The sequence below is a fragment of the Brachyhypopomus gauderio genome, chromosome 19 (genome assembly GCF_052324685.1).
Source record: "Brachyhypopomus gauderio isolate BG-103 chromosome 19, BGAUD_0.2, whole genome shotgun sequence".
NCBI lineage: Eukaryota > Metazoa > Chordata > Actinopteri > Gymnotiformes > Hypopomidae > Brachyhypopomus > Brachyhypopomus gauderio.
In genome coordinates, this window is record NC_135229.1 from 12,033,102 (window position 1) to 12,052,517 (window position 19,416).

The 19,416-nt window shown below is 51.1% G+C and overlaps 1 protein-coding gene across 1 annotated transcript in view; it reads left to right on the forward strand.

Moving 5' to 3' along the window:
* Window positions 1-9,578: 9,578 nt before the first annotated feature.
* bmper (BMP binding endothelial regulator) overlaps window positions 9,579-19,416 on the forward strand; it is an 18,352-nt gene continuing 8,514 nt past the window's right edge. The window contains exons 1-6 of the mRNA XM_076980882.1: window positions 9,579-11,412; window positions 12,101-12,186; window positions 15,344-15,443; window positions 17,038-17,120; window positions 18,729-18,819; window positions 19,241-19,323. Coding sequence (XP_076836997.1) covers window positions 11,292-11,412; window positions 12,101-12,186; window positions 15,344-15,443; window positions 17,038-17,120; window positions 18,729-18,819; window positions 19,241-19,323 — 564 coding nt within the window. The 5' untranslated portion in view covers window positions 9,579-11,291. The remainder of the gene's footprint in view (window positions 11,413-12,100; window positions 12,187-15,343; window positions 15,444-17,037; window positions 17,121-18,728; window positions 18,820-19,240; window positions 19,324-19,416) is intronic.

Sequence of the window (19,416 nt, forward strand, 5' to 3'; positions counted from 1 at the left end):
ATTTCCTGTTCTCTCTCTCCCCCCCCCCCCCCCTCTCTCTCTCTCTCATTTAAGAGGGCCGTGTGGTTTAGAACGTGTCTTTGGCTGAGGCTAACCAGCGATCTGCCGATGAGCTTTCATGACAAAAAGCAGAAATCTTCCATCTGGACTGAAAATGAAAGGCTTTTATTTCTCTCGTCCCCTCTCTCTCGGTGCCTGGGGGTTTGATGTAGTGCTGAGATCTGGTGTTTTATGAAGTGCTCGTGGTCGTTAGCGACGCTAACATCGGGATCTTCCCCAGCAGGCTAACGAGAGACTCTGAGAAATGGCAGAAGCCAACGAGCAACTCTGAACACAATAGGAAACATGAGGTCTCTGAGCAGGGGCTCGCTTTCGCTCGATTGGTGGAAATCGCGTAACCTCCACAAAGGATCTGTTGCTAGGCCGTTGCTAGGGCCTCGGGGTTTCTGTCTGGCTGCTGTTAGCCGCCGCGAGTTTTTTTTTTTTTTGCACTTGTTGTTTGTTTTTGTTTTTTCTAGCGGCACGTCAGCGCGCCGCGTGTGAAATCGGCACGAGGATGTTTGAAGAAGAAAGCAAACGAGTCTAAAAACAGGTCTCGCTCCTCCTATTAGACATGGAGGCACAACTGAGGATTTCAGTGTCTTGCGCTGAAATCCGGGACCCCGACCCATAAGACGTTTAAAAAGGGCTTATTCATCAAGGGAAGCTGAAGGCCACTCCTTTAAGTGAGGGGCAGGACCACCAGAGTGAGCTTGGGGCAGATTAATTTTCGCCCCTCCATGAGAGAGGCACGAGGGTACCGCGCCTCACTCTGGTCAAGAAAAGGTCGGAGGTCATGGTGGAAAGGGGGTTAAATGCACCGCGGACCTGCAGACCCGCGTGAGACGACTACAGGCGTGAGACGCAGACCGGCCGGGACGGGCCGGAGGAAGGCATTCGTTGGCCAATAAGCTTTCTCGGCCAACAGAACCCTGTTACGAAAGCATTAAAATAGCGGCTGCGTGTTTTGTCTCAGCGCACAGCACCTGTTTGAGGTTTTGGAAGCTGGAATAGTTGCGGAATATGAGAACAAGAGGAAGAGGGGGGGAAAAGTCCCATTTTTGGAGCCGCTGGCGTGCGTATTTTTGGCCCGGGGTGATGGCGGTTGGATTTGTGAGAGGCTGAAAGCTCGGTGCTGGTGAGGGGGGCGGCGTGCCAGGCGGCCCAGCACCGCGTCCAGAGGCTGTTTGGACCCCTTCATCAGTCTTCCAGTAGACGGCCTCCCTGGCCGCAACAAAGGAAGTCTGTGCCTTAGCAGAGAGTCACGGCCACGCCGAGCTGCAGAATATCCACCATGTGTGTTTTTGTACTTTATGTGTGTGTGTGTATGTGTGTGTGTGTGTGTGTGTGTGTGTGTGTGTGAGAGAGAGAGAGAGAGAGAGAGAGAGAGATCTTGTAAGTTTTCTGCATGTATTCCAATAAAGTGGGACTTGTGTGTGTGTGTGTGTGTGTGTGTGTGTGTGTGTGTGTGAGAGGCCAACCATTTGAATGGGTTCTCTTAGATGTGGTTCAACTCAGTGTGGGTAGAATGCCGACTGTGCAAGAAGTATGAGACAGTAGACAGCACCAGGGTTTTGTGTGTGTGTGTGTGTGTGTGAATGAGAGACATTCTGTACCAGGGCGTAGACATGACGAGAGAAAATATCTCCACTGACCACGGGAATGATCATACACACACCACACCCTGCAGGGCACTCTGCACCCCATGGCTAGCTTTCCCTCAGCGCTCTCTCTCTCTCTCTCTCTCTCTCTCTCTCTCTCTCCCTCACTCCCACCCTCTCCCCCCTCTCTCTACCTTCCTTCTCTCCCCTTTCTCTCCCATCCCCTGCTTTGCTTGCCTCCTGCCTACAAAAGTGTGAGAAAGTGTGATTAAGGAGTGATAAAGTGTGTCGACCGCACACACTGCGGGAGAAGTCACCCGACCGTTTGGAACAGACGGACCTGCCCGTTTCTGCACTCGGCCCACCAGAACTGAGCAGGCACAGGCACACAGCTGCAGTACTCTGTCTCTCTGTCCCACTTCCTCTGTCCCTCCATCCTGTCCATACACACCCAGTCTCACCCTGGCCTGTCGACCAATAGGGGGAGCAGACTTGTAGACATCACTGATGGTTCGACCAATCAGGGGAGCGGACTTGTAGACATCACGGATGGTTCGACCAATAGGGGGAGCGGACTTGTAGACATCACTGATGGTTCGACCAATCAGGGGAGCGGACTTGTAGACATCACTGATGGTCAATAAGAGTTGCACGGTCATGTTCCGGTACATTCTGCCGGACGTTGAGGTTATGGCTTTGGACAAGGATTAGACAGATCTGATCTTGTGTGTATGGCAAAGTCTTCCTGGAACATGTAATCGCATGACAATGTGTAACAGGGCCTAAACTCATTAATTTCCCCATGACTCCTGACGTTTGTCTTGGTTTCGCTGTAATAAACATCTCCTATGCAAGGCAGCTGGCTGCGGTTTCTGGAAAGAGGAACGCAGGTTTCTTCAGCAGCCAGTAGGCGAACCTTCCAGACTTCTGTTGTTCAAGCTGTAGTGTGAGGAGAAAAGGAACTTAAGCTTCCTGAGGCATGGTCAGGTTCCTGAGGTGTTTGCTCAGGTTCCTGAGATGTTTGCTCAGGTTCCTGGGGTGTTTGTTCCGGGTCCTGGGGTGTTTGGTCAGGTTCCTCGCCCTCTGTGCTTATACCAGTATCTCTGTGGATGAACATCACCACAGTTCAACTCCATCAGTTAAGCTATGGATCAAACTAGCCAGGCAGGATCACAGACATGTTGCTTCTTCCTCTCTTCCTCTGTCTTCCTCTCTCTCTTTGTCTCCCCCTCTCTCTTCATCTGTGAACATTCTCTCTCTTTCGTTGTTTCTCTCTCATTTGCCTATCAGGCTGTTATTTGCTTATTAAACCTGTTATTAAACCTAAATCATTTATTAAATCAGTATTGGTGATCAAATCTGTTTAGAATTAGCACATGGAGTCTTGCTGTGTGTGTGTGTGTGTGTGTGTGTGTGTGTGTGTGTGTGTGTGTGTGTGTGTGTGTGTGTGTGTGTGTGTGTGTGTGTCTGGGTTAGGCAACAGCTGGTGTTTGTTCTGCCTCCTCAAACCCACAGTGTCCGGAATGTTCCCGGACGCTGTTGAGGTGGTGTAAATGCAGGGAGATGGTGCTGAGATGTTCACCACCACCCGCCCGATTTGGAGCTGGCTTACTGGACACTAAAGCTAAAACTGTACTGGGACTTACTGGCTACTGTTTACTCCTTTGTGTTCCCCCTGCTCCTCACACACACAGTGTTCATGATAACTACACCCCCAGATAGGACAGGGTCCATGATAACTACACCCCCAGATAGGACAGGGTCCATGATAACTACACCCCCAGATAGGACAGGGTCCATGATACCTACACCCCCAGATAGGACAGGGTCCATGATACCTACACCCCCAGATAGGACAGGGTCCATGATAACTACACCCCCAGATAGGACAGGGTCCATGATACCTACACCCCCAGATAGGACAGGGTCCATGATACCTACACCCCCAGATAGGACAGGGGCCATGATAACTACACCCCCAGGGAGGACAGGGTCCATGATAACTACACCCCCAGGGAGGACAGGGTCCATGATACCTACACCCCCAGATAGGACAGGGTCCGTGATAACTACACTCCCAGGGAGGACAGGGTCCGTGATAACTACACCCCCAGATAGGACAGGGTCCGTGATAACTACACCCCCAGATAGGACAGGGTCCGTGATAACTACACCCCCAGGGAGGACAGGGTCCATGATAACTACACCCCCAGATAGGACAGGGTCCATGATAACTACACCCCCAGGGAGGACAGGGTCCATGATAACTACACCCCCAGATAGGACAGGGTCCATGATAACTACACCCCCAGGGAGGACAGGGTCCATGATAACTACACCCCCAGATAGGACAGGGTCCATGATAACTACACCCCCAGATAGGACAGGGTCCGTGATAACTACACCCCCAGGGAGGACAGGGTCCATGATAACTACACCCCCAGATAGGACAGGGTCCGTGATAACTACACCCCCAGGGAGGACAGGGTCCATGATAACTACACCCCCAGATAGGTCAGGGTCCATGATAACTACACCCCCAGGGAGGACAGGGTCCATGATAACTACACCCCCAGATAGGACAGGGTCCATGATAACTACACCCCCAGGGAGGACAGGGTCCATGATAACTACACCCCCAGATAGGACAGGGTCCATGATAACTACACCCCCAGATAGGACAGGGTCCGTGATAACTACACCCCCAGGGAGGACAGGGTCCATGATAACTACACCCCCAGATAGGACAGGGTCCGTGATACCTACACCCCCAGATAGGACAGGGTCCATGATAACTACACCCCCAGATAGGACAGGGTCCATGATAACTACACCCCCAGGGAGGACAGGGTCCATGATACCTACACCCCCAGGGAGGACAGGGTCCGTGATAACTACACCCCCAGATAGGACAGGGTCCGTGATAACTACACCCCCAGGGAGGACAGGGTCCATGATACCTACACCCCCAGATAGGACAGGGTCCATGATAACTACACCCCCAGATAGGACAGGGTCCATGATAACTACACCCCCAGATAGGACAGGGTCCATGATACCTACACCCCCAGGGAGGACAGTGTCCATGATACCTACACCCCCAGATAGGACAGGGTCCATGATAACTACACCCCCAGATAGGACAGGGTCCGTGATAACTACACCCCCAGATAGGACAGGGGCCATGATACCTACACCCCCAGGGAGGACAGGGTCCATGATAACTACACCCCCAGGGAGGACAGGGTCCATGATAACTACACCCCCAGGGAGGACAGGGTCCATGATAACTACACCCCCAGATAGGACAGGGTCCGTGATAACTACACCCCCAGGGAGGACAGGGTCCATGATAACTACACCCCCAGATAGGACAGGGTCCATGATAACTACACCCCCAGGGAGGACAGGGTCCATGATAACTACACCCCCAGATAGGACAGGGTCCATGATAACTACACCCCCAGGGAGGACAGGGTCCATGATAACTACACCCCCAGATAGGACAGGGTCCATGATAACTACACCCCCAGATAGGACAGGGTCCGTGATAACTACACCCCCAGGGAGGACAGGGTCCATGATAACTACACCCCCAGATAGGACAGGGTCCGTGATACCTACACCCCCAGATAGGACAGGGTCCATGATAACTACACCCCCAGATAGGACAGGGTCCATGATAACTACACCCCCAGGGAGGACAGGGTCCATGATACCTACACCCCCAGGGAGGACACGGTCCGTGATAACTACACCCCCAGATAGGACAGGGTCCGTGATAACTACACCCCCAGATAGGACAGGGTCCATGATAACTACACCCCCAGATAGGACAGGGTCCATGATACCTACACCCCCAGGGAGGACAGTGTCCATGATACCTACACCCCCAGATAGGACAGGGTCCATGATAACTACACCCCCAGATAGGACAGGGTCCGTGATAACTACACCCCCAGATAGGACAGGGGCCATGATACCTACACCCCCAGGGAGGACAGGGTCCATGATAACTACACCCCCAGGGAGGACAGGGTCCATGATAACTACACCCCCAGGGGGGAGAGGGTCCATGATAACTACACCCGTCTCTAGGTGTCATCTCTGAACCCCCCCCCAGGGTCATTTTCATCATCACTCTCACCACTGGCTCGCTCACAAGAGATCTGGAGCTGCTTTGTGTTAACACATGCTGACGCAAACCTTTAAAAATAAGTTTGACTTTGACTTTGAAATGCAGGCACACACACACACACACACACACACACACACACACACACACACGCATGCACAGTTGCCCTTAGAGCCAGCACACCATGTCACCCTTTATTGTGGATAGTGTTGGTTCCCATGGGATCCACTTTTAGCTCATAGCTGATCAAACACACACACACACACACACACACACACACACACACACACACGGTGGCGAGGGGCGTCCGGCAGGTCTGCAGTGATAATCTCACAGTGAGAATAGTGCTTGAAACCTCCCACATGGACCTGCAGGCTGTGTGTGTGTGTGCGACCCGTTTGTTTAGACTACGACCGTCGGAGCCTCGGAGGGGGGGCAGCGACCCTCTCACACACGTGCGGCCGAGCGGAAAATCGCCTCTTTGATACAGCGACGTGCGCATTGTCTCCGGAGCTCATATCAGCCTGTTTACTGCTGTATTTCATTCTCCATGTGCTCATGGTGGTGCCTGAAGAGATATCGTTGCAGTAAGGAGGACACACACACACACACGCCTCACCCTTTGAAGCCTGTGTCGGGTCCGAACACGCGACGCAGGAGTGTGATACTGGGACACACTGGTGTCGTCTGTGGCCTGATGGCTCCACTCAGCTCAGCCACATCCAATGGGATCGCTTTGTGGCGCACCAATCACAGGGCAGCACAATAGACCACGCCCCTCTAGACAGCATCACTCCCGGCCACCTCACCTGAACACAGGGTCCATCTGCAACCTCTGGGTCTTGTCACATCAATTTGCACTCTCTCAGTCTCACACACACACACACACACACACACACACTCTGCATCCACATAAAGCTTTCTCATGCTCCCATAACCACTCACCTTACACTCCTTTTTTTCAATCAAAATGTTACAAAAGCATAAAAATAAATCATAAAACTTGAATCCTAAAGATGTCATCACTGTGTCCGTACTAACAGTGTGTGTGTATGTGTATGTGTGTCTGTGTGTGTTTAGTTAGGATTTTTCTTTCTTGCTTGCTTTTTTCTTACTTTCTTTGAAATAGCACACAGCTCACATATGTTCTATGCTTGAGCCTTTGCAAAGCTGTGTGTGTGTGCGCGCACATGTATTTGTACACGTCTGCGTGCGCGTGTGGTTGCTGATTGATGTCGGCTCTGCTCACTCATGTCAGGAGTGGAAACCCGGTTTCTGACACTGTTCCGCCCCAGACTCTAAGCCTCTCCCTCCGGTTTGTTTTTGTTTGTCGTTTTCCTGTCGTCTCTCTGGCTCTCGCTGTGTTTCCGAGCCACACGCGATCCTCGTTTGCGCTGAAGGTTCCTCACACGGGCTCCCCTGCAAATCTGCACTCGCTGCATGAACGTGCACACGCTGTTTGTGTTCAAGCTGAGACAGCCAATCACGGGGAAGCGTTGGGATAACGAGCCCTCCTCCAATCACAGCGGAGCAACGTGGGACCTCCCCCTGTCCCATCACTCACATTTACATGTTAATATGTGATAGTGATCAACTGGATGGCCCCATCGTCACCTTATCACTGAACCCATCAGCTGTGGGGGGGATCAGTATGTGTGTGTGTGTGTGTGTGTTTTCCTATTGTTATGCATCAGGTGCTGTTGTCACTCTCCGTCAGTCACAGCAGAAATGTCCCTGTCAGAACCAGATCAGACCCACACGCTTTTGTGTGTGTGTGTGTGTGTGTGTGTTTAAAGTGCATGTGTACACATTTGTATAATACGTTTGTGTGTCTACAACGGTTAACTCCGAGACCTCAATGTTATCTCTGACGTCTGATCGTAGCTGCCTGATAAAACGTCCCCGCTGGGTATCGCTCACCTTGCTGGTCTCCTTTACGTTTCCCTCGCTAAACAAACGTCACGTTTCACTCTGCATCTCCATTTCACGTTAGTAGCAAAGAGCATTTGCATTATGTTTTATGTTTTTACTTTCACAGAATCATCAAAAGACAAGAAGCAGAAGGAATCGGGGAAGGAAGTGGTGAAGGAGTAGAGGCAGGAGGAGGTGGAGGAGGAGATCAGGGTGGAGGCTGGGAAAGAAAAGAGCCCAGTGTCCAAAAAGCCCTCGGTCAAGGACAAGAGGAGGGCCTCTGAGACCGGAGAAGTCTGACCAGACCAGCAGCACACACACACACACACACTCACACACTCACAGAACCATAGCTTTTGGTTGCTTTTCACATTCCCAGTTCAGTGTGTGTGTGTATATGTGTATATGTGTGTGTGTGTGTGCACATGGCTGTCACCTGCAGTGTGACGGAGACACCAGTAAGTGCAGAGAGTGTGTGTGTGTGTGTGTATCTCCCGCAGGCAGCGTCTGCATCAACCTAGTGTGTGTGAAGTTACGCAGCCAGCGTGCGCGTCTCGCCAGGGAACCTCCCCCTCCGAGGGCCAAACCGGAGCGAGTGGGCACCTCTCTCGCTCAGCTGGGGGTTTATTCTGGACCCGGCGGTCAGGCCGTGTGGCCAGCAGCCTCCCGAGGCCGAAGCCCACAGCGCTAACCCAGCCACCCACGCGGGGCCGGGGTGACGTCTGCCCCGGACTCCCCCTCTCACCCCCCCAGACACCACAACCCACTGAGCCTTCTCCCCGTCTCCAAGAATAACCCCTCCCCCGCCAGCCGGGGTCCACCGAGGTCACTCTCTCTGCATCGCTGTCCATCCTTTGGTGTGGCAGTTATTCTCTCTCTCTCTCCTCTCTCTCTCTCTCTCTCTCTCCCCCTTTCCTTTTCGCTCTTTCTGTCGTTCACTGTGTACCTCAGCGAAGCATGTATAAGGTCAATGTTTCTCTCCTACTCTGTCTTTCACACACACACACACACACACACACACACACACACACACACACACACACACACACACACGTGACATGCTTTGGCTCCAGGTCACTCAGTTGAGCTCTGGTGGCCCTTTACGCCTGTGCTCTTCTACACAAATGGACACATTTGATTGAGATCTTAGCAGGAGCAGTAAGGGGAACGTGACCCCAGTATACGTCGTACACGCGGAGAGTTTAGTGAGCGTAGAACAAGTTGAACCAGTGTATGAAAGCAGTGGCCAGTCCTCCCTGTAGGACACGAAGAAAGGAGTGTGTCACACAGGTTTTTGAATATGTTCAGCTATAGAAGAACGTATTACCACATTACTGCTCACATAAATACAATTAACAAATCGCAAATGATTGTGTTTAGAAAGAAAACATATTAGTCTGCTTTGTGGGGTTAGCGACGGAAGTGCCAGTGCTGATTTAGCAAGTGACCGAGAGTGAACGGCTACTTTTAAAAGAATGGTTTGTATTCTTTTTGTATAGGCTTTTCGGCCAAAATGAACTACGTTGCTATGTGTGTGTTTGTGTATGAATTAAGTTTCGTATCTGTTCAAACCAAAATATTCCAAAGTAATGAAATCAGTGAGACAGGTAATGCTCGTGGTTTTACTTTAGAAACTGAGCTAAGTATGCTGTAAGGTACTGTACACCATTCAAAGCCACCTCAGCTAATCTGTGGGTTTATTTTGTACTAGAAGGTACTAGAGGTGCACTGTAATCATTTACCCCGTTTTTTTTTTACATTTTATATTGTTGATGCATAGAAACTACTTAATAAAGGAATTTAATCACGTGATTCCACTGATCTTTTTATTTTATAACCGACGGTATTCACCTTACGCACGCGCGCCGTGGCCTGCTCTCGCGCTCAACCCTCGTTCCCGCCACGGGTCACGAGGCGCTCCTCTTTCGGGCGTGAGCGCGTGGCGACGTTCTCGCCGCGTGACAGCTGACCGCGCGGAGACGAAGCGCGCGCGCCGCGTGTCTAAACTGTGTCCAAATGTCATAACCTCGATATATATAGAAATATTACCACTAGTTTTACAAATTATTACTAGTACTTGTGGGCTGAAGCGAATTCAACACAACTGGACTCTATGACTGCACGTGAACACGGCACGCGGTGCTGTTCACACAAATGTGCTCTTTGGTGCCATCTAGCGACTAATATCACTGCGGTAGAAGCTCGTGTCGCTGCCCGGGCGGGTGTAACGCCCCACGGCCACCCGAGACGCAACTCTAGTGGTTTCTAATTTGCGAGAAATAATGCAGAGCAATAAAAGAATAGAAAACGCTGTTTCCTAAGAAGTGGCCACGGCGAAGAGGGGCTGGGTTATAACCGCGCCTTTGAAGTCGCGTTTTAATCTGTCCTCCAGATACAATTAACATGAGTCGCAGGGGCTAGTTGGACGTAAAAGTCTGTCGCTGGGTTTTATTTCATGTGCCACATGCAGACTTAAGGGTTTGCTCGCACGATAACATCAACGATAATAGAGTGTTTTCAGAGCAGACCTTGACCTCGGGATGACATTTGCATCGGCGCTTTCTTATGCATTGTTGTTCCAAGCGCGCGCAAAGCAATGCAACTTTAATGCAAAGTTTATTCATGCGCAAACGGGTTGCAGCGCGCAAACGTGAATGCAAAGGTCCGATAGCTATCGGTTATCCTAATAAGCAACAGTTGCATGAGAGGATAAGACAATAACACAGTTTTCTTTTCAGATTGTGTGCATATGCGCTAAGAACATCGGGGGTTTGGAGTCCAGACACACATGCATCGCTTGTTTAGCAGCCGGTCTTGTTAGTGGTGAGACGAGGAGTGATGGCATGTAGGTGGGTCCGTCGTTGAGGGTTTTCCAGTGTATATTGTTGCATTACCAGGCGACGGACGGCAGGAGGTTGGGGACTAGCTCAGGGGTTTTTGGAGATTATTAAAGCACGATTTAAATATGAAGGGGCCGATCTGTGCGAGCTCGGAGGAGGTTCTTGCGTGGCGGGGATGTTTAACTGGGGGCGCAGGGGGTTGTGTTGTTCTGGCGTGGCGGCGCGTCCTAGTGCCAAACCCAGCAGCGGTTCGGGAGAGCTGCTCAGATTGAGTGTCTCCGGGACACAGCGAGACATTTTCGTCCTCCCGAGTGTCTCGCAGCATCTCCAGTTCGAACGGGACGGTCCACGAGGACGGAGCTCTGCTACGGTCAACCTCGAGCCATTTGGATGTAACTTCGGACTCTCCCTTTCAAGGCGAAACCCAGCCGGGATTCGAACCGTCTGGATGCGCGAGAGGTTCCGTGTCTGCGTCCGTCGTCCAGATTTATCTTTCCAGCATCTTTCCGCTATTCGGGGGTCTTTTGGGACACGGACAGGGCTGGATGCGAGATGAGGACTGTCCCCTGTATCGTGTCTTTGTCATTCTAATGTTCAGGTGTCCGGCTCGTCCAAACCCGACGGCGCCGTGTGACCCAAACGACGGAACCCAAAGGAGATCAATCTTAATTCCTCCGGTGCATTGACCCAGACTGGATTTTAATTTTATTGTAGTTTGGAATAATTTTTTTGTTCATATATTTTTTTTACCCCTGGAACGAATTTATGTCGCTGACATATTCCCCACAGGCTCCGACTATGAACCTTCCTCCTAAAGTCACCCAGAGAGTTTTGTTCTGGTTTTTATTATTCCACACACCACAGTTAATTGCACCCTTAATTACAGGTAAGGCAAAGAAAGCTCGTGACATTGCGACTATAATCTCTCCGGTTCGGTTCGTGCTGCATTCGCAGCACGTAGGACACCACATGTCCAGAAGTCCCGTGCGTGTGACCGTGACCGGCGGATCGGTTCTAGCGCGCGTGGAGAGAAAGTGGACTTTGGTTGGAGCGCGAGGAATGCGCGGTGGCGTAGCGCGAGCGCAGGGGCAGGTGTACCTGGAACATCAAAGCACACTTCGGGTTTAAAGGGACTCGCGCGCTCGCCTGCAGGGAACAAGTATTATATTTCATGTTTTAAAGAAACGCGAAGGTTGTAACTTTTTTTGGCGTAGAGCTGAAATCTGAGTTTTAACATTCTCTTATCCAATGCAAAAAAAAAAAAAAAAAAAAAAAAAAACGGATATGAGCATGGCAGTTTATTCTAAACTTAATCTCGGAGTCAAATATGAGCTAGATGGAAAACTAAAGCGCCTTTACAAAAGGGTTCTACAATGTTCCGAAGGGATAACTGACAAGGAAAGGTGAATCCAGATTAAATATATATTGCAGCCCAGAACAATCTAGAGTTTTTCTAGTCTGTGACATTAGGCCAGCGGTTTTCATTTTGCAGCGGGCCGCTCCGGAACCGCCGAGCTGGGCCCGTGGTCGTGACACGGGTGGCGCCTCGCTGATCTCACGCCGTTTTTCTGCAGGTACGGAGGCGAGCTGCGATAATGAGGGAGAGGTGTTGCACATACCCAACATCACGGACAACCCCTGCATTACCTGTGTGTGTCGGGTGAGTCAGGATCACTCACACTTCCAGAGAGCGGTTTCACTCTAGGGTGACCCAAACAGGACCAGACGGGCAGGCGGGACCTTTAACGCTGCGTGTGGCGGGCCAGGCGCCACTTTGGGAAGTTTGGGAGACAAAAGAATAAGACTAGCCTACTTATTTATCTGTAGCCTCACTAGTGAATTTTGTTGTAAGGGCTTGATTCATTATGATCACCTAAAAAACCTTAGCTAGTGTATACTATTTGATCATATTTATCGGTTATGATTTGGGTAATTGTAGATCCAATCTTAATTTAATTGAAACACAAATTATAAACACCTTTAATTACTAAGCTGAGGTATTTAAGGACTGATTAGCATGAAATAAATATGAACTGCTGAATGACAGATCTAGATCATTTAAATATATATAATTTCATCGTAGATTTCAGAGTTATTTTATTTTTATCAGACTTTTCTTTGTGTAGCGTTCTCCGCATTTCCCTCGAGGTTTATCTGTTTCTGTGATATCAGTGTGATGTCGCGGAGTTCTTATCGGAATCTCCTACCAGCCCGTAACCCAATCCATCACCGCGGGGTCCCGGTCCACCTTTTATCTGGCCCGGTCCGGGATGTCACATGCGGCTCTGGGGAGGACGCCACGCAGGAGCCGCGACTCTGTTCACAGTCACCATTAGGTATCCACTAATGGCTATTCAATGAGTGGCACAGAGGATTCATTCTTTAGGCGACCCCCACCCGCCCCAGCCCTCCCCAACGCACACAAACGCTCGCTCACGCACGCACGCACGCTCTGTCGCGCGCTTCTCTAGTGAAGACAGTACGTCTGTAGAGGCGACGGCAGAAAAGATGCGCTGTCCAACGAGCGCGTCTGTAGATTTGCGTCGGTTAATCAAACACATTACTTGCCATTACATGAGTCAGCATTAATTAGGAACCATTTCTCTCCCCGTGTGATTGTATTAAGTTTTATTCTGACGTTTACACTGATCCTGGATCAGCTCTTGCGTTCAGAAGACATTTGGTATGTCTGTCAGGGCTGAGCTGAGGCCCAGGTCTGTAGCTTGCGAGCCACAGGTCATGACCTGCGTGTTTTTAGAGAAAGGTTAAGGGTCAGATGGAAAGGGCAGGACCATTAATGGGACAGGAATGAAGTCCCGACCCTAGAAGTTCTCGCACTTTCCCGTCTGACCATGAGAAAAGAGCAACGATCACTTCTAAAGCTTGTTTTGGCATGCCTGCAAAGATCAGTTTAAAACAGGCAGAGAGAGAGAGTGATAAAAGGAGGGAGAGAGAGAGAGAGAGAGAGAGAGAGAGGGAGGAATGATATCACAAAGCACTTTTAGTATCTTTTTGCTTCTGGTAAAAGTGCCTCCTTTAAAACAACGCGTGGCCAGTTCCAGCCCGAGTCAGGCTGCAGTTTTAGGGTCAACGCCGACCTCCAGACGTGGTTCGTAAGGTTTAACAGACGGGGTGGTAACTATGGAGATGACTGCCAATCCTCTGAGATGGCAGACCGGTCGTCTCATCCTGGAAGCTTTCAGTGGCTGCAAGTGTAATCTCCTGTGACCTTTGACCCCAGCTGGAGAGATCCCACCACTTTGCATCATTTAGCGCTAATGCTGAGTGGAGCAGGAAGAGAGGCCACAGGTGGGGAGACACGGGCTACTGCCAGACAGTGTAGCACCTCTCGACACGGAACGTTCTAGACCACTAGAGGAAGGGGCTGTAAAATCGAACAAAAGCAAAAATGTCTCCACGCACAGCTGTGCAGCGAGCACGCGTTGCTGGATGAGTTTAACAGGACCTTTTAACAGGACCTTTTTTTTGAAAGAGAAACAGAAAACATTCCATGAGGGAACAGAAGGGGAAGGAAGGACTTTTATTGCTCAGGGACAGTCTGAGTAAGAAGTGTGTGTGTGTGTGTGTGTGTGTGTGTGTGTGTGTGTGTGTGTGTGTGTGTGTGTGTGTGTGTGTGTGTGTGTGTAGGGGCCATTCACACACACTGAAGGGGGTCACACGGAAACGATGCCACATTGCCTCCAAATACAAACACTTTGTGTGTTTGACACAATTAAACTGTATTAGCACAGTGTGTGAGCTTGGCGGCCACGGGTGGAGTACGTGGGTGGAGGAGGGTACGGGGGGAGGAAGGCGTGGGTGGAGGACACGGGTGGAGGATGTGGGTGGAGGAGGGTACGGGGGGAGGAAGGCGTGGGTGGAGGACACGGGTGGAGGATGTGGGTGGAGGAGGGTACGGGTGGAGGAGGGCGTGGGTGAAGGACACGGGTGGAGGATGTGGGTGGAGGAGGGGGGCGTGGATGGAGGACACGGGTGGAGGATGTGGGTGGAGGAGGACGTGGGTGGAGGATGTGGGTGGAGGAGGGTACGGGTGGAGGATGTGGGTGGAGGAGGACGTGGGTGGAGGACACGGGTGGAGGATGGCATGGGTGGAGGACACGGGTGGAGGACGTGGGTGGAGGAGGACGTGGGTGGAGGACACGGGTGGAGGAGGGTACGGGTGGAGGCGGTGCAGGGTGATGCTGGGCCTCGGTGGGACTCTCGGGTTTTCCCCCTCTGTCTTTTGCTGTCATCTCTCCGAGGCGGCGTGACGGGTTAATGAATTCCGTGTATTGACTTACGGTGGAGTCCGACTCCGTGAAGGGACCCGGCGCGGGGCGGGCGAGCCGGCCACGCCGTAAGGCGATAGTGCTCCCTCACTCCACTCCGCCTCGGGCCCCACCGCCCACACGAGACGCCGTGGCTGCGGTGGTCCGCCGCTCCGACCTTGAAGAAGTCCGTCACTCAGATCGACTGACATGTGAAAAGTGGTCTGGGTCAGACTAGCGTAATCTCACATTATCCCTCCTGTGCTCTCTCTCTCGCTCTCTCTCTCTCTCTCTCTCTCTCTCTCTGTTCCCTCCTCTTTCCTTCCCTCAACGAGGGAGAAACTCATAAGGTGAATAGTGGTCAGTCTACAAACTCCTTTGATGAAATATGTGCTTGTAGACGTATTGAGACTCACAAAGGGTCTTCAGAAAATGGTGTGATAAAAGAACAATGAAGAATGGAACTCAATATGAAGGCTACAGTCACCTCTCTCTCTCTCTCTCCTTCTCTCTTTCTCTCTCCCTCCTCCCCCTCTCTCTACTTTGCAGGACAAGAAAGCAGACTGTAAGCAGGAAAAGTGCCCCCTAGTGGCAGAAGACTGCACTCTGGTGGTCAAACAGACGGGCGCGTGCTGTGAACGATGCAAAGGTGAATACACGTTACTGTCTCAGTTCAAAGCCTCTGCAGTGTTCGTGTGTTTCGCTGCCATGGTGATTGATGCCATGGTGATGGATGGCTGCCTTAGCCAAGGGTGATGTGTGATTAGCAATTAAAAGTCAGACCCTTAATAGAATTTTACTTTACAACTTTACTTTACAATAGTAGTAAAATTCTTGTCATGGCTACAAAATGATATGACACAGATACCAATTAAGACAACCAATAATAAATGTAATTAAATCATGACCATATGGGATAAGGGGGTGGGGGACAGTAGTATCTGTGTGTGTGTGTGTGTGTGTGTGTGTGTGTGTGTGTGTGTGTGTGTATGTGTGCTCGCTGTGTGACTGCGTGTATGTGCATATGCACATCTGTCTGTGTATGTGTGCGTGCATATATGTGTGTGTGTGTGTGTGTGTGTGTGTGTGCTCATGTGCATGTATGTGTGTGTGTGTTTGTGTGCGTGTGTGCATGGATGCAGATGTATGTGTGTGTGCCCGCTGTGTGTCTGCGTGTATGTGCGTTTGCACATCTGTCTGTGTATGTGTGCATGCATATGTATGTGTGTGTGTGTGTCTGTGTGTGCTCATGTGCATGTATGCGTGTGCGTGTGCGTACATGTATGTGAATGCGGAGTGTGTGTGTGTGTGTGTGTGTGTGCGCACGTGTGCCTGCGTGTGCTAAAATGTTCCCACTCCAAATTCGGGTGTCCCAGCTGCTCTGGCCGGTAAGTTATGGGAGTCTGGGCTCCTGCTCCACGTTTATGGGACACAAGATTAAAACTTACATTTTTATTTTTTTATTTTTTACAAGATCTCTGACAATTCGGTGCTGCTTTGTCTCATATGCAGTCATCCCTACAGCAGGATAGTAGAGACAAGGACAGCAGAGACAGGGACAGCAGAGACAGGGACAGCGGAGACAGGGAGAACCCTAGTTTTGCCGGGGTCACTCCAGTCTAGACTTACAGCTTCCCAGCAGGCCTGCAGGTCTTTGTTTGTGATCAGTTTCTCTCTGTTTCTCTCCGTCTCTCTTTTTATTTTACGAGTCAGGCTTTATTAAGGATGCCGGAGCTTTTTCTCTCTTTCTTTTTCTTTTTCCTTTTTTACGTGGACGTACTTTTTGTTAGTTTTGAATGGAAAACCCTGAGCCGTCATCTTTTGTGTTGTTCATGTCTTCGCTGTGGAGCTCGTGGCCTCCTGCTGCTCTCTTTCATTCGGGGCCATATTGAATTTGTTTTACTGTGGACGTTGTAGGATTGGGAGGGTGGGGGGGGGGGGGGTGGGGGGGGAGAGGAGGGGGGGGGGGCAGGGGGGGGGCGGGTTGCAGCCACTGCCTCCCTGTCCCGCGCTTCACCTCGTCCAAAGGGCTTACGGTAAAACCACAGACATTTCCACACCGAGATAACTTTCCATCCACGCTGACGTGACCTAACGTGACGGTTATTCAAAACATCTAGCAAGAATTCAGGGAGGTCGAAGGTATGCTTTTCAGGTTATGAATTAATCTGCCCCCCCCCCCCCTCACTCTCTCTCTCTCTCTCTCTCTCTCTCTCTCTCTCTCTCTCTCTCTCTCTCTCAAGGTTGTCAGTTGGAAGGAAATGCCTACAATAGCTCGTCTTCCTGGACCACGCCCACCAAGCCCTGTATCACACGACGATGCCAGGTGAGTCTTTGCATCAACGTCAGGAAAATCAGAACCACATCTGAGCTCCTACGCAGAGCGGGCGATATATATTCACTTCACCCACGTGTGGAGGACTGGACGAGTCGTTGGATGGGCGGTTCCTCAGCTTTTGGTGGGCGGTACTTCAGTGTTGGATGGGCGGTACTTCAGTGTTTGGTGGGCGGTACTTCAGTGTTGGATGGGCGGTACTTCAGTGTTGGATGGGCGGTACTTCAGTGTTGGATGGGCGGTACTTCAGTGTTTGGTGGGCGGTACTTCAGTGTTTGGTGGGCGGTACTTCAGTGTTTGGTGGGCGGTACTTCATCAGCATTCTTGAGGCTGAGCCTGAACATGTTGAAGAGAAAGGGACATAAATATTCATAACAAATCAAATATTCATGAAACATTTATCAGCGTATTACTGGAGCAGCTCTGGTTCCCCTCTGATGTGTATGGACCCTGCACATAAAGACGTGGTGTCTGCACAAGTTTGGCTGATGTTTGCTTTAGTGTTTTAGAAAACAGTCCACTGGCATCACTGTGTTAGTGAGACGTGAGTGTAGGCATCATCTGAAATGCCCCCTTCATCCTGCCCCCTTCATCCTGCCCCCATCATCCTGCCCCCTTCATCCTGCCCCCTTCGTCCTGCCCCCTTCATCCTGCCCCCTTCATCTTGCCCCCTTCATCCTGCCCCCTTCATCTTGCCCCCTTCATCCTGCCCCCTTCATCCTGCCCCCTTCATCCTGCCCCCTTCGTCCTGCCCCCTTCATCCTGCCCCCTTCGTCCTGCCCCCTTCATCCTGCCCCCTTCATCTTGCCCCCTTTATCCTGCCTCCTTCGTCCTGCCCCCTTCATCCTGCCCCCTTCGTCCTGTCCCGAACACCACCCACACCCCTCTCTTAACACCACCCACACCCCTCTCTTAACACCACCCACACCCCTCTCTTAACACCACCCACACCCCTCTCTTAACACCACCCACACCCCTCTCTTAACACCACCCACATCCCTCTACTAACACCACCCACACCCCTCTCTTAACACCACCCACACCCCTTTACTAACACCACCCACACCCCTCTCTTAACACCACCCACACCCCTGTCTTAACACCACCCACATCCCTCTACTAACACCACCCACACCCCTCTCCTAACACCACCCACACCCCTCTATTAACACCACCCACATCCCTCTACTAACACCACCCACACCCCTCTACTAACACCACCCACACCCCTCTCTTAACACCACCCACATCCCTCTACTAACACCACCCACACCCCTCTACTAACACCACCCACACCCCTCTCTTAACACCACCCACATCCCTCTACTAACACCACCCACACCCCTCTACTAACACCACCCACACCCCTCTCTTAACACCACCCACACCCCTCTCTTAACACCACCCACATCCCTCTACTAACACCACCCACACCCCTCTACTAACACCACCCACACCCCTCTCTTAACACCACCCACAACCCTCTACTAACACCACCCACACCCCTCTACTAACACCACCCACATCCTCCCAACACAGATCTTGATTGAAGATTGTAGACATCTGATATGTTTGATATGTGGTGTATGTTTGGTACAGGAAGGTGTCATCACAGAGTCAGAAATGCAGTGCGTGGTTACGTGCAAGAATCCCAAGATCCATCCCAAGAAATGCTGTCCGTCCTGCCCAGGTGTGTGTGTGTGTGTGTGTGTGTGTGTGTGTGTGTGTGTGTGTGTGTGTGTGTGTGTGTGTGTGTGTGTGCGTGTGCGTGTGTGCGTGTGTGTGGATGTGGGTGGGTGGAAACATACATATGTTCAGTGTGTGTGTACACAGTATTAGGTTTATCTAATATTGGGTTAAACTTTAGCATCATGTTTAAAGTCTGCAGAACTGAACTTATAATATAAACTTTTTCAGCCAGAATAAAGTCTAGATACTGTTCTTTCATCTTCAACGTCTTCTGGATCTAGTTTCTGGATCTAGTTTCTTCTCTGTGGGGCTTCTGAAGACCATTTGATGTCTTTGAACATGATTGCACTTTGCTGGAGTTGGTTAGCGTGGGTCTGCTCAAGTCAGCGTGTTCTTCATCCTCCGTCTTCTCTCTGACGCAGGGTGCATCTTCGAGGGGCGCCTGTACAAAGAGAGGGAGGAGTTCCACCCTGAGGGGCAGCCCTGCATCAGCTGCACCTGCACCGTGAGTGCCTCCACCCACGTCTCCACCCGCCGCTTGGCCAACCACACCTGCCCACGCTCCTGGTCTCGGGCCACAGCCACGCACACACATCCC